Source organism: Callorhinus ursinus, unplaced genomic scaffold (assembly GCF_003265705.2).
Source record: "Callorhinus ursinus isolate GAN/ISIS: 27379988/994484 unplaced genomic scaffold, GSC_fseal_2.0 scaffold15, whole genome shotgun sequence".
Taxonomy (NCBI): domain Eukaryota; kingdom Metazoa; phylum Chordata; class Mammalia; order Carnivora; family Otariidae; genus Callorhinus; species Callorhinus ursinus.
In genome coordinates, this window is record NW_027397077.1 from 5,715,962 (window position 1) to 5,730,896 (window position 14,935).

Sequence of the window (14,935 nt, forward strand, 5' to 3'; positions counted from 1 at the left end):
CCTGGGAATGAGCCTCGGGGCCAGGAGCGGTGAGTGCGGTTAAAAACAGGCCCAAAGAGGTGTCCCTCAGACCAAGTTCCCAAACCAGGGCTTGATCCCCAGTCTAATTGTGGTTTCAGCCTCCCCCAGAAATGTGGTTGTAACCGGTCAGTTGGGGAATGTTTGATCAGCGCCCCTGAGTCGGCCACCTGCTCATCTCCCCTCAAAGAAAGATGAGGTCATCTGCCTGATAAGACACCTGCTTTGCCCCCTAGAAAGCTGTGGGGCCTGGAACAATCCTTTTCTTTTGCTAATAACTTTCTTGTGTCTACCCTCCTTCTATAGAAACCCTCCAACTGGTCCCACTCTCGGAGCCCCCCCTCCACTTGCAGAATGCCGCCCAGTACATGAAATGGTTAATAAAACCGATGAGATCTTTACATTTTGCTCAGCTGAATTTGTGTTAGTGACCAGTGCTAAAGTAGCGGCCCCGGCCATTCCTTTGCACCCAGCCCTCGCACCCCTTTCTTCCACTTCACAAGGCAGAAATGCCGGATATTCACTCGCCCTGTGTCCTCTGCCCCGGGGCAAGGGCCTTTGTCCAGGCCCAACCAATCAAATGTACCCTCCCTGGAGGTCACTCTGGGGCTGGTGACCAGCGGGAGGACCGCAGAGAGCCTCCTTCGTGGGGGCCGTGGCAGCCGGGCAGCAGCCTGCAGTGTCTGGGCCTGCAGGGACGGTGACGGCCCCGCAGTGGCCTGCGCAGCAGGCCCGAGCAGAACTGTGATTTGGGCTGGAGACAAACTGTGTGGCTCTGTGTCTTGTCCTCTAGCCCCCTTGGTGGCTATGGGAGCTACACAAGTTCCTTTTCCAAAAATTGTCCTTCTGATTAAGTTGGGCAGAGCCCATTTCCTGCAACTGATAGAGGAGTTGTCCCCAGGGACGGCAGGAGGTGTCCGGACTGGACATTCGTCCAGTGGGAGCTAAAGGCAGTGGAAATCCAACTAGGATGAAGGGAAAGGGCTCTAGCTAACCTGGCAGGCTGAAGCCTCCCCTGGGAGTGTCATTTAATACAAAATAGAGGCTCTTTGTCTCTGCTTCCTGGCACCAGACCTTCTAAAACACTTGGAATGTATTGTCTTTTGGATGCTAATGAAAGACTCCCGGTGGGGAAAGGTACACCCCCTAGATAGGTTCAGGATGGGGCGGAGGGGGGGGGGGGGGGGGCGCGGGGGGGGGTGGGGCAGGTCCCCGGAAAGACCAAGCCAGGAATAGAGGGTAGGAACTTTCAGCCCGAACTGCGGAGGCAGAGGGTGGAGAGTTCTCTTCTATCAGCCAAAAGCCAATGATTTTTTTTTTTTTTTATCAATGCCAGCAATAGCAAATTTTCTTTCCTTTCAAAAATAAAGTTTTAAAGTCAAAAAATCATTTTTTAAAAATTCTAATCCAATTATTTTATGATCTACGTAACTTGGTTTCTAGGGTTTTTGAAGGTAAAGTCTCCCAGTACCCCACTTCTACACCTGTCCTTAGACTTACAAAGGCCAATGATTTGATCAATGGTGCTTCTGTAATGAAACCTTCATCAAACTCCCTGCATAGTGAGTTCAGGGAACTTTGGGAACTGGGAAGGCGGGAGCCCTGGGTATCCTGGAAGCTTTCCATCCCCCCAATACCTCGCCCTATGTGTCTCTTCTGTTTGGTTGTTCCTGAATTGTATACTTGTTAATAAACTGGTAAATGTAAATAAGGTGTTTCCCTGAGTTCTGTGAGTCATTCCAGCAAATTATTGAATTTGAGGAGGGGGCTCATACCTGATGTATGGCCACCTGGTCAGAAGTTATGGGTGGCCCTCTTGGGACTTGTGGCTAGCACCTGAAGCAGGGTCAGTCTTGTAGGACTGAGCCCTTCACCTGTAGGGTCTGCACTCACTCAGGAGTTGGTGTCCAAATCAAATGGAATTGTTGGACACCCAGTTGGTGTCAGAGAATTCGTTATTGGTGTGAAAAACCCCACCAAATTTAGTGTCCAAAGTGGCGTCAGAAAACAAGACACCACAGGTGGCCCCTCACAGGAGGAAGCCACTGAGGACGGGGCTTGAGGAGGCCAAGGGCTTCCCCTTAACAACAGCAATGAAGGGGCTGAGAAATGCACTTGGTGTCAAGTGATTGCTTCCAAAAGCGCCAAACAGCTTAAAGAAAGAGAACAGTAGGGTCAGATTCTTGTGTGCATGTCAGGCTAGGAACAAAGCTTTCTCTGCTTTGCAAAGGAGTCTCCTATCTCCTGCAGCGATGCGGCTGAGGTAGGCCCATCATCAAAGCCACAGGCTGATTCTGTGGCTTAAAGGTTAAATACTGATTGAATTCACAGCCTCCCTAAATCTTTTAGGCGAACGCTAGGCACTGCTCAGGACAGAGCACTGAGTGTGCACAGCAACACGGGGGAACACTCTGCAAGCCCACATCCAGTGGCAACGCTCACCTTCCCTGACCCACTGGTGTCACTCGACATGGCGGGCCACTCCCCATTCCACCCATGCTCCCCACACTGGTCCTTCCCATACCCCTCTTCTGGCTCTTCATGTCAGGCTGTAATGTGGGCAACCCAGGGCTCAGTCCTCAGGTGTCACTTCTTTCCTATTTACGTTCCCCTTGAGCGCTGGTCCACTGTCATAGCTCTAAGTGTCGTCTATGCCCTGATGATGCCATTTCTTATCTCTGGCCCAGGCCTCAACTCCAGAGGCCAAGATGCAACTGTCCCATCAACGCCTCCCCTTGGATATCCCTGGCATTTAATCTGAATGCACCTTCAATTGAACTGCCGACCCCCAGCACCACGCCGCCCCCTACGGACCTTCACATGTCCACAGTGGCGACCCCATCCCTGGGCATGGTGGGGTTTCTCATATGCCTTCATCCAAACAGCAGCCAATCTTGGCTCTACCTTCACGGTTTAGGCAGAATCTGACTACTTCTCAGCAGCCCCAACCCCAGCGTCAAGGTCTCTCGCCCAAGATTGTCACAGAGGCCTCTGTACGGGTCTCCAGGCCTCCACTCTGCCCCACTGAAGTCTATTCTGGAGTCAGCAGCAGCCAGAGGGACCCTTTAAAAATGTTCATCAGATCAAGTCACTTGGCTCAAAGTAGCCTCCCATTTCCAAAGCACCATATCGCCTGAACCCCATGACCTCTGACATGGTCTTCCTCCTCCTCACTCCTGCTTCTGCAGCCACCCCAGCCTCCCCTGTGTTCCTGGAACTTACCTGGCACAGCCTGCCCTCAGGGTCTTGCACTGGCTGTGGAATGCTTCACGGCTTCACCCAGGCCTTTGATCGCCTTCCAGGCCTCTTACAACCCCTCTGTCCCAGCGCCCTGTGAGGCGATTCTCTCTGTGATCTTATTTCTTTACTGGGTCTATCACCACGAGAGTGCTGGCTCTGTGACAGTAAGGGTTTGTCTGTCAGGCTTACTGGCTTAGCCCACAGTAGGCACTCAACGTGTTAACAAATTACACGGGATGAAGATGTAAGAAAGAGCGCAGAGGAATCAGATTACCACCGACCCCAGACCCTCTGCACCTCCCTGCCCACGGAAGCAAGGTGTCCTTGCCAAGGGGTTTGCCGAGGGAAGCCAATTCTTCTGCCCCTCTTCCCAAACTCCTTAACATCCCCAGTGCCTTAAACTAAAGATGGATTCCAGCAGGGCACCTGGTGGGCTCAGTTGGTGGAGCATCATGTGACTCGATCTCAGGATTGTGGGTTCAAGCCCCATGTTGGGTGTAGAGATTACTTAAAAAAAATTAAAATATAAAATAAAATAAATAAATAAAAAGATGGATTCCAGCATGTCTGGAAGTCTTATTACAAAGTTAAACCCAGAGGGAAAGGCTTATATATCAAAGAAATTGTAAGACTTTGTTACTTTACTGTGGTCACAATATGGAGAGCATGTATGAGGAAAGATCCAGGTCCTGGACGAAGGAAATAAGAACCGAAGTTTAAATTGGGCTGATTTTTTCAATACAGGTGCACTTACCAGAAATTTTGGATTCCGTGTGCTGGCGTGAGCTACTAGGGGTCATTCTGGGTGTCTATTTGGTTGGCTGGAAGGAAAGCTGAGTCTCACTAAATGCAATCAAGATGCCAAAAGTTCCCTGGTATAGTAGAGGAAAAAATCCAAAGCCTCAGAAGATTCACTCATTCACTAAAAACAAATGTGGGACTGGGATTATCAGACAACTCACCCAGAGATATTCCCTTCACCTTCATTTAGGAGTTCATTGCTGAGGGGAACATCTTTGAAAAGTTTGTCTGCTAGGACTGCTGTAACAAAGTACCACACACTGAGTGGCTTAAACAACACAAAGTTCTTGCCTCACGGTTCTGGAGCCGAGGTGTTGGCAGGGCCACGCTCTCTCTGAAGGCACTGGGGAATTTTGGATTCGGGGCCCACCCTCACCTCAACTCAGTATATCTGCAAAGATGATTTTTTTTTTTTTAAGATTTATTTTATTTATTTGAGAGAGAGAGACAGAGCACGAGTGGGAGAGGCAGGGGGAGAGGGAGAGAGAATCACAAGCAGACTTGGTGCTAAGTGTGGAGCCCCACGTGGGGCTTGCTCTCACGACCCCATCATCCCGACCTGAGCCAGACGCTTAACCGGCTGCACCACCCAGGTGCCCCCAAAGATTCTATTTCTAACTAAGGCCACATTATGAGGTATTAGGGTTTAGGTCTTAAATGTATGATTTTTTTTGTGGGGCAGACACAATTCAACCTTTACTTACCAAGCACCATAGTCACTGTTCTCCATGTCAGGGATTCTCTCTCTTTTTTTTTTTTTTAAGATTTATTTATTTGAGAAAGAGAGCGAGCACGTGCACTTGCACGCACACAAGCTGGGGGAGGGGCAGAGGGAGAGACTCCCAAGCAGACTCCCCGCTGAGCTCGGAGCCCATTGATGCAGAGCTCAACCCCAGAGCTCTGAGATCATGACCTGAGCTGAAATCAAGAGTCAGACGCCCAACTGACTGAGCCACCCAGGCACCGCCTCCATTTTTCACTTTAGTTTTGTTCAGGGGCGCCTGGGTGGCTCAGTCGTTAAGCGTCTGCCTTTGGCTCAGGTCATGATCCCAGAGTCCTGGGATCAAGCCCATCAGGCTCCCCGCTCATTGGAGAGCCTGCTTCTCCCTCTCCCACTGCCTGCCACTCTGCCTACTTGTGCTATCTCTCTGTCAAATAAATAAATAAAATCTTTAAAAAAAAAGTTTTGTTCAAAAAACATGCCCAGCTCCACACGTGATTGGTCTAAGCCAAACATGCTAAAATTCCCCTTTGCAGGTGATAACTGTATTTTAATTTATTAATATATAGTAATTATATTATTGGTCTAAGCCAAACATGCCAAAATTCCCCTTTGCAGGTGATAACTGTATTTTAATTTATTAATATATAGTAATTATATTATAAACATAATTCATAATTCAAATGTTGCTGAAATCTATGTCTTTTTTTTTTTTTAAGATTTTATTTTTAAGTAATCGCTATACCCGACTTGGGGCCTGAACTCACAACCCCGAGATCAAGAGTCGCATGCTCCACAGACTGAGCCAGCCAGGCGCCGCTGCCAAAGCCTGTCTTTGCAACAGCATTTCTTTCTATCCAAATACCCTCTGACCCTAACATCCAATGATGGTCATTGTTTCCGAGCAACCCAAAATGCTACACAATTTTTCAACATGATGATATATAATCCCTCTTTCTAGGTTATGGTAGAACACTGGACCTGAAGAAAAATTCTCATAGTGTTAAATCTTATTCCTTCTGCTGTTGCTTTGCCATTAAAAATCTTTAACACCTTCTTCCAAAAGCGCTGAGGCCTCTCAGGTCAGGTGTCCACCCAGGAACCCAGTGCCCAGAGACAGGGTGAGGACCATCAAGCTGTCCCCTAATCTCACCCACCAGGAAGACCATTGCAGCTGAAATCCTGCTGAACTCAGGGATGAAGCCCAGGGGTTTCTGTCACCCATCATGACACAGCTGGGTAAGGCAGAGCCATGGCTATTGGCAACACCAAACCACCCAGAAGCAGCCCAGCCACAGCTACCTCCACCCTGACACACTGGGAGAGGTGCAGATGGGCATCCAGCCATGTCCAGCCCCAGCATGTCCACTGAGGAGCAGCCCTGCAACCTGCCCTCCAACATCCCAGCCCCAGGGCAGGAGGTATGCAGAGTCCAATGAAGTTCTGGGGTAGGGGAAAGGGAAAACCCTGCCCCTGTCACCATCTTCCCCAACCCAAAGGTCAGTGACAAAGAAAACAAGACAGAACCAGCCAACACGCCCCCACTCAGAGCCTCATGTCGCCCCTCTGTCCTCAACCCAGTCCCTGGTTCCCCTCCCCAAAGATGCCAACATTTGGGACCCATAATTTCCCCTTAATGGTCCTCCACCCCAGATGCCCCTTCACACATCCTGGGGTGAGGACCCAGAACCCTATGTTGGCCCAGAGAAAACTTGGCCCTGTCCCTGCCCATGGGCACCAGGCCCAGGACTTACTCCAGGGCAAGACAGTTTCCTCTCCAGAGAGGGGTAGGCATGGAAGTGGGAGCTGGACCAAAGATCCCAACACAGACCTATGAGAGACCACAATGTGGGAGTCAGCAGAACCAGCTGGAGAATACCTCAGAAGTGGAGAGATGGCCACAAGATACAACCTTAGATTTTTATTGTTTATTTATTTACTTATTTAAGTTAGCTCTAGGCCCAACATGGGGCTTTGAGCTCACAACCCCGAGATCAAGAGTCACGTGCTCTACTGACTGAGCCAGCCAGGTGCTCCAATTTTTTTTTTAAGTATTTATTGCAAAGAATGCTGGACACAGTGTGATGTGTGGCTGAGATCCACCACCACCCACTCCAGGGAGAATGGGAAAACGTCTTCGACACAAGCACATTGACCGTCAAGGATAAAACCCGACAGCCAACCCAGAGGGTTGCTGCCCATGCAGAGAGCACTCCAGGCAGAGGCAGAGAGGAGCTGCCCCAACCCTGCCATGCCCCTAGGCTTCCCTCTGCCCTACCCCAGTTCTTGTAACACTCCGGGTCCAGCAGCTCCTGACTGCCCTCTGGGCACAGAGAAAAGGCCTCGCTGGTCCTGCCTTAGCCAGCCTGAGGTCCTGGAGAGGTGCGGACATCCAGACATACAGCCCGCCAACCAAAGAAACCCACTATGGCCAACAAGTAACTGTCCATGTGACCAAGTCACCAAAACTCTGGGGGACATGGAAACAAGGGCTGTGGTCCCCATGTCCCAAAGGCAGTGGCATGGTCCTCTGGTCCTGAGTCCAGGGCTAAGGGCTCTGGCAGGAGTTAAGTCCAGAAGCTCCTGCCCCAGCCCTCTACCAGGTCTGTCCACGGCCACTGCAGTGCACGAGGCTGAGAGACCACCAGCTGGGGCAGGGGCATGCGCTCCCCTCAGGGGCAGGTGGCACCTGCAGGCTTTAAAGCCCCGGGAGGCTAGGAAAGGTGGGCTGTCCTGCCAGGGAAGCTTCCGGGTACAAGGTGGGCTCGGGATCCTGGATGAGGACCCACTTGTGGACAGCAGGGCATCCGACTACAGACACCGACACCTCCTCACCCAGCCTCTCGACTTGCTGGCCAGGCCTCCTGCCCATCTACAAGATGGAGCCAGAACCCACTGCCCAGCCTGCCTCTCTGGACCCAAAGGAACTCAGGGGCTCGTGACAGACAGCAGCCTCCCGGGGTGGTTCTCTGCCAGGCTCCCATGCACGGGAAGCCGAAGCTGCGCCATGCTGGGAACATCCTCCCCTGGACAGGGTGCCTCGGGTTTCCGGCCTTTCCCCACAGGTGGAGGTCAGCGAACACCAGGACAGGCTTTTTTCTCTGAATGCTTCACAGCAAATGCATTTCTCTGCCACCAGGGTCCGCTCCTGTGTGGACACAGGCAGCAACGGGGGAGAGGTAGCCTGGGGAGCATGGCCGGGAGGGCGAGGTGGGACCCTCTCCCTCGAGCACCTGTGTGTTCACGCGACCACCCTGACTTTACGTGCTTTCACCGTGACAGCCGTTGGGCAGGTGTGGCCTTGGCCACCAACTCCCCCAAATGTTCCAGTGTATGCGCCATCGACAAGGGGTGACCCCAAAGCCCGCGCTCCCTGCATGCTTCTGCTGAAGTGAGCACGTGGAGCTCATGAGCGGCTTCGACACGAGGTGGCGGCCTCGGCGGCTCTCAGGTTCCTGGCAGGACGGGAAGGGCACTCCCTCACAGCCCCGGCAGCAGAGCTCAGGGTCCCACACAGAGGAGACAACAGAGTCCCTGCTGGGGTCGCCAGGTCCACCTCAGACCGCTCGGCCGCGGTGGGAACCTCCTAGCCGGGCTTTCTGTTCACATGTTTAGGGCTTCACACTTCACAGAGCCCAGCGACCAGGGAGAGAGCACCTCAGAGCAGCAACAGCAAGACCAGCTTGTGAGGACACCTCTCACCAGCCCCGGGCGGATGCAGTCTGGCCAAATGCTTTATAGCAGCAGGTTGGGCACCACGTCTAACCCCGTCACCATTAACAAGGAAGCGGGGGGCTGGTGCACGGGCTCTGGGATGTTCCAGCAGAGAAACTCACACGGGCCAGGGGGCCTGTAAGGACCTCATTTGCAGAGGTCCATACCTGCCTGGGGGTCGCAGTGGATGATTCATGGTCACTGGTGAGCAGGGACCGTGACAAGGGCTTCCTCCGGGGGCCTCGAGATGTCTACATTCTGCAAAACAAACAAACACACACACACACACAAACCACAGAACATTCACCTTGTGGCGAGAATAGATGGACACCCACTGTCCCGCTGTCTACTTTCCTCATCAATGTAACCCTTTGGGTTCACATACTCACCCCCCAGGAGCCCTGGCTATGGGACTCCAACCCCCAAATTTCCCTAAGAGCAAGGGCTCAAGAGCCTTTCCAAATATGCTGGGTGGATGAACACAAGGATTCAAAGGCAGCAGAGGAAGGTGCCTGGGTCCTGCTTGCTCCTTGCTCACAGGGCAGGCAGTACCCTGAACAAGGCCATCCCACCTCCTGCCTCAGGCCTGAGTCAGCTGGGAGGGAAGAGCTTGATGGGGGCTCAAATCCTCACCAGTGGGGGCAGGGAAGGGGGCCCCGCTCCTGGGGGTGCCCACCTCCTGGTCTAAGTGTTGGTGGGCAGGTGTCAGACGAGGCTCCAGCAGCCTGTGGACCCCTCCTCATCTTGGCCTGCTCTGTCCTCTCAGAGCTGGGGCACAGGGTGCCCTGGACCTCCTGAAGCCCTCAGCTACAGACAGGCCTCGCCAAGCCACAGAGCCCAGCTCCTTCCATGGCCCGCTGGGCTCAGGCCTGAGGGATAATGGGGGCCTGACACTTTCCTCAGCTCCACGAGATGGTCCTATGAGCCCCCCAATCCTGGTGGCCCATCTTCTTGATTGTGGGCCCTCACAACCATGACCTACTGAAGCAGGTCACCTGGGGCCGCAGCCCTGTGTGACGTGATGTGCCCAGACCCACAGGCAAGAAGACATGGCCCCCGGGGGCGGGGCCACCTCTGGGTTCACTGAACCAGCCACTGCAATGGGAGGGGCAGGTGCAACTCTGGGGGATGGGGCAGGCTTCCTGAGGGCCCCTTTCCCATCTCTTTTTGCTCCCAAGAATGGGCTAGGGCCCAGGGATCCTGCCACCTGAAAGGGAATGAGCCGGGAACCTGTGGCCAGCAGAAGTTGGCGTCTTGGAAGCCAGCATGCAGAGGTGGGCAAGGGGGCTGCCAGCTACTCCGTGGCCATGCTGGCTCCTGCCCTGCAGATGTGGGGGTCAGCCCCCAGTGCCGGCCGCGTCCAGGGGCTTCTCTTACCATCACCCTGTCAATCTGTGCTGGGGCCCAGTGCCTTCTGGACCTCCCTCAGCACAAAAGGTGCCCGTTAGGACATGCCTTCCCCAGTGACCTGTGGGGGCCAGACAAGGCCTGGAGCAGAGTCTTGGGACAAACAGGGAAGAGGCCTGCATGGTGGATGGTCCCGGTGAGGGGGCAGCCGCCTTAAGAACGTCCACACATCTCTGTCGGTGGGGATCAAGGCCAAGGGGCTGCAGGTGTGCAGCCCAAGCTTGCACCTTTAACAGGGACCCAGAGCCCACCATGCTCCCTTTTAGGTGGCAGCAGGCACAACTGAGACCCCAGGAGCCTTCTTGGGGTAGACTCTGGGAATGGGGTCCAGAAGGGCCGATCTAGCCCTTGGCCTCAGTGGAAGAGGTAATCAATGTGGCAGAGAGACCTCCCATGGACACAGAAAGGGGTTCTGGGCAATACTTTGAGGAGCTTCTATCTTAAACAAGGCACTGGGGGAACACAGGGTCGTGAACTGCTCTTCTGCAGGACCGTCGCTGTCCAGCGCCAACACCCTCTCTGCACCTACATGGCCCTTTCCCTAACAAAGCGCACACCGTTTTAATTTTTAAAGTTGCTCAAGTTGGAAAGGATGCTCATGAGGCCTGAACTTGTAGGGGATCATGGAAGAATCTGCATCCATCCCCTTGTGGGCCTCTTGCTTCTTTCCCAGCTGGGACCCCCTCACCCCCTGGCTCAGACCTCTATGATAGGGCTGCTGGGAAGCCACTGCACCCAGGCTCAGGCACTTCCTACCCTGGTGGCCCAGCTCCAGGGGCCTCCCCACTCCCAGGGCAGCATCTTCGGGAAGGCCCAGTCCAGAGCCATGACCTTGCCCTGATGATAAGACAGTAGGTTTGGCAGAGAACTCAAGTCCTCTCTGGCAGGCACCCCAACTGGCCCTGGGTCTGGAAGATGCTGTATCTGGATACCCCCAGGAATAGGCTCGCCACCCCAGCAGTAACCCCATTGCTACCTGAGGCCTGTCCCGGTGCGTGTTCACAGCCATCACGTTCAGGAATATGGACTCCACTTTACAACCTGCCAAAGGGAGGATGTAAATTCATTTCCCCTCCTGGAGCCGTAGAGGATAGAAGCTTCTCTCAGGGGGAAGCCCGGGGTATCGCAGAACAGGGCAGCCATTCTTAGCGTCATCTGGGCCCTCCCACCTTGGGCAGCTTTGGGGAGCACGTGAGGAAGGACAAGGAACCCTGCAGGCCCGTGCTTATCAAGTGCCACCGCGCAGCCTTGGGGAGAAGCCCAGACACCCGGGAGGCTCCCCCGAGGACACGAGCCGTGCAGCGGCCTGAGCGCGGCGCAGAATTGTTCTGTGAGCCTTCGGGGCCCCCGCACCACTCACACCCCAAGCACGCCACAAACACAAGGCCAAACCCACGTCACGCCAGGGGCTCAGTGCCATGGGGATGAGGGGGTGAGCACACAGGGGAGCAACATCAGCTGTCACTGGGCTTTTCCCGTCATTCTCCCAAGGACACGACCACCTGAGGGGTGCCTCGTAGCCTGTGCTGAAGGTCAGGAGCTGAGACCCAGGAGCTTAGGAGGTGGCCTGAGGTCCCTGCGGGCACAATGCAAGGCAGAGTTGGGACTCAAACGTCTCTGAACTCAAAATACCCTGAATATGTTAAGGCCCAGGTCCTGGGGGCCATGGGGCTTTGTGGGGGGTCTCTGAAAAAACAATAGAAAAGCCCCTCATGCAGGTGGGTGATGGTTAAGGATCACGGGAAAGGCTTGTGTGGCCACAGAAATTAAAATAAAACAAAACAAAAAAGTAAATTGGGAGGGGCTCCTAGCTGACTCAGTCTGTGGAGCGTGTGACTCTTGATCTTGGTGTTATGAGTTCAAGCCCCAAGTTGGGTGTAGGGCTTAGTTAGAAAAAAAAAAGGAAATTGGGAAAGGCAGTGGGCGGGGGGGGGGCAGAGGAGGAATGAGCCCCTAATGGGAGTTTCAAGGGATCTGCAGAAACATCGTGGAGCCCCATGGAAAGCCAGCGTCTGGCAACCAGGTGAGTGTGCAGGAAGCTTCCTTACCATAAGCCACGGGGGTCAGCTTCAGGACGGTGTGCAGCGGACACTTGAGGTAGGGCAGCTGTTCTGTGGACACAGATGCGCAGGGCTGGCACACCAGGGACGCCCACGGAACAGCCCCTCTGTCCCTCTCTACATACACACATCCCACCTCCCCGGGGGCCGGCCCACACCTGCCGCCTTATCAAGGAAGTAGGCCAGGAGGCAGCGCATCACAGCCTGGTGGCAGATGACCAGCACATTCTCTTGCCTCTCCAGCTCCATGATGACAGGCTCAAGGCGCTGGACCAGGTCCTCGTAGGACTGCAAGGACAAGCGGGAAGGGTCCCTCAGGCCCTGCTCCAGGGGTAGTGACGGAGATGTAGCAGGCTACCTCCTCGCTCCTAGGCCCCTCATCATTCTGGGAGGTTGTGGCTAGATATCCTCCAGCCTGGCATCCCAGGGGCACGGGGGGTGGGCAGCTCGGGGCTAGGGCCTGCCTCTGCAGGACAGTGAGATGTCCAGCTTGACACGGAAGCTGGGAGGGGAGAAGAACTGGAAGTCTGGGGAAGAGATCGCATCCTCCACCCCAGGGCCAGGTCCCGGGAGGACGAGAGGGCAGAGCTGGGCCTCAGGCTGCCATCCTAAGGGGCCATCACCAAGCCCACCCCCAGGGCCCTTGGCGGAACCCTCTGCTGCTGGAATTCACACGCTGGTAAACTGAGGACTGGAAGGAGAGACACTGCGCCCTTCCAGCCCACAGCAGACGGAATGCACAGAAAGACCCGTGGGGGTGGGAGGAGCAAAGGCCCCCAAAACTTCCTGCGACATGACCCATCGGCATGCCTGAGGACCCAGGAACAATGATCTTCACGGTCAGCCTGCCCTGTGCCTCCCCTGGGTGCCATGAAGTAGCTGACGAGGGAGCCCTTGGACCAAGCGTGGGCCCTGAGGTTTAGAGATTTCTCCACCTGGAGACCAAGCCCTCTTTGTACACAATGAGCAGGACTTCAAAACACACACCTCAAGCTGGAGCCAGAAGTGCCCCCTGGGCACTGACTGGGAGCGAAGCCCTGTAGTTCCAGGGGAAGCCTAGATCAGTTCTTTTAGTAACTGTAATTTCTCTACCAATCCCCCCCCCCACCCCCCGTTGTATTCTCAAGTCTGAATAGGTAACTGCTTGGCTTATTTTTACTGTTACCTGGGTTAGTTTAAAATCTAAGTTCTCCCTCACAGTATGACATGGGGAATAATTAATGCTCCCCAGAGCTGTACCTTTCCTGAAGACAGTCTAGCAGAGGGGCCAAGGGGCTGGCACCTGAGGTTGGGGGTGGGGGGTAGCTTCTGCATGAGTCTGTGTATGGGTGTACATACATGTGTATCTGTCGGGGTATCTTTATTTGGCCACTGCCCCAGGCCACCTCCTGGAAGCGGGAGGTACCCAAGTCAAAGGTGACCTACTTCTGACCTGGGGCCTGGACTGAGGCAGGAGCCAGCCTGAGGGAAGGTGTCCGAGCACATGGCTTCTTGTGGCCACGACTAAACAGGGGAAGGTCTCCCTAGGTCTGTATTCAGGACTCTGTGTCTGGAGCCACGGGGAGAACATGATGCCTGTGATACCCTGGGGAAGGGGAAAGGCAAAGATGGGGAACATCGGGGAGCAGGGATCCAATGAGTCTCAGAGTTGGGAGTCCCATGCAGCAATGTCCACCCACCGCCCAAGGGGGGGTGGGGACTGCGGCCTGGGCATCATGGCTGGGAAGTGGCAGAGATGACACACACACCCAGTCTGGCCAAGCTCTGAGGTCAGGCCCCACCTGCTGTCCACGCAGCCTCCACAGAGTCCCCCAGGGATCCTGGGGCAGACCACAGGTGGCGGCTGGGACTAAGCCCCCAAATCCCACCTACCTCCCCCTTGGGGTACCGGTACCGGTACTTGTCCTGGTCCCGTAGGGCAAATTCCAGTGGATAATGATCCTGAATTTCTTCGTAAGTCATCTCCTCACAGACGCCCTAGGGAGACACAGCAGTTGTCACATCTCCCAAGCCAGGCGTGGGGGTCAGTCCTGTGTTGGGGGCGGGGGGAGGGCACGCAGAGGGGACCAGGTTTACAGGGCATTTCCTGGGCCATAGGGGCCCTCCCAGCCCGGAGCTTAGAACCCCACTGGGAAGAGCAGGTCCATGGGGACGCTGAGCAAGGGGGCAGCCCCTCGTTTGTACAGAGCTACCAGAACAGTCTTTTTCCATCCATCCATTACCCATCCATCCAGTTTATGCCATAAAAATAAACAAAGGAATGTTAACTATGTGTCTTTCCTTGTGTCTTTTGTTTTCTGTGCTGTAGAAATACGTATTCTGAGTTATGGACTATTGTCCAAACTATAAAGCAAGAATTCACTTGTGTTCTTCAAGACACACATGCACTCACACGTAGCATGGATTACCTTCTATAAATGCTATTTTTTTAAAAAATCCAGCAGAGAAGAACACTGGTTGACAACACATAAGTGTGGTTTAAGGGCTCTGAGAGGGAAAGAAGCCATAAAATGTCCTAATAAAAAGTTGCTGGTCTCTGCCTTTGTTCTAAGTTGTTTTCTAGACAAAGCCTTGGGGCAAAGTTGTCTATTAAAAAAGGAAAGACCAAGAGGAAAACTTTCAATTGTAAATGTCTGTATGGAGAAAAAAAAGAAAGATCTCAAAACAATAATCTGATCTCCCACCTTAAGATACTGGAAAAAGAAGAGCAAGCTAAATGCAAAGCAAGCAGAAGAAAGGAAATAATAAAGATTAGAGCAGAAATAAATGTAATAGAAAACAGAAGACAGAGAAAAGCAATGGAAGCAGAAGTTGGTTCCTTGATAAGATTCACAGAATTCACAAACCTTTTGCTAGACTGACAAGAGAAGAAACTCAAGGGGCGCCTGGGTGGCTCAGGCGTTCGGCGTCTGCCTTCGGCTCAGGTCATGATCCCAGGGTCCTGGGATCGAGCCCCACATTGGGCTCCCTGCTC

General features: G+C 53.9%; 1 protein-coding gene across 9 annotated transcripts in view; it reads right to left on the minus strand.

Moving 5' to 3' along the window:
• Positions 1–6,693: 6,693 nt before the first annotated feature.
• PFKFB4 (6-phosphofructo-2-kinase/fructose-2,6-biphosphatase 4) overlaps positions 6,694–14,935 on the minus strand; it is a 32,942-nt gene continuing 24,700 nt past the window's right edge. For 7 of the 9 annotated variants that reach the window (XM_025884988.2, XM_025884991.2, XM_025884987.2 and 4 more), the window contains 6 exons: positions 13,834–13,938; positions 13,394–13,546; positions 12,120–12,249; positions 11,950–12,012; positions 10,878–10,942; positions 6,694–8,752 (listed from right to left, as the gene is read on the minus strand). In XM_025884988.2, the coding sequence (XP_025740773.1) occupies positions 8,693–8,752; positions 10,878–10,942; positions 11,950–12,012; positions 12,120–12,249; positions 13,394–13,546; positions 13,834–13,938 (576 nt within the window). In that variant the 3' untranslated portion in view covers positions 6,694–8,692. The remainder of the gene's footprint in view (positions 8,753–10,877; positions 10,943–11,949; positions 12,013–12,119; positions 12,250–13,393; positions 13,547–13,833; positions 13,939–14,935) is intronic. The other 2 variants (XM_025884993.2, XM_025884992.2) reach the window with 1 other exon arrangement.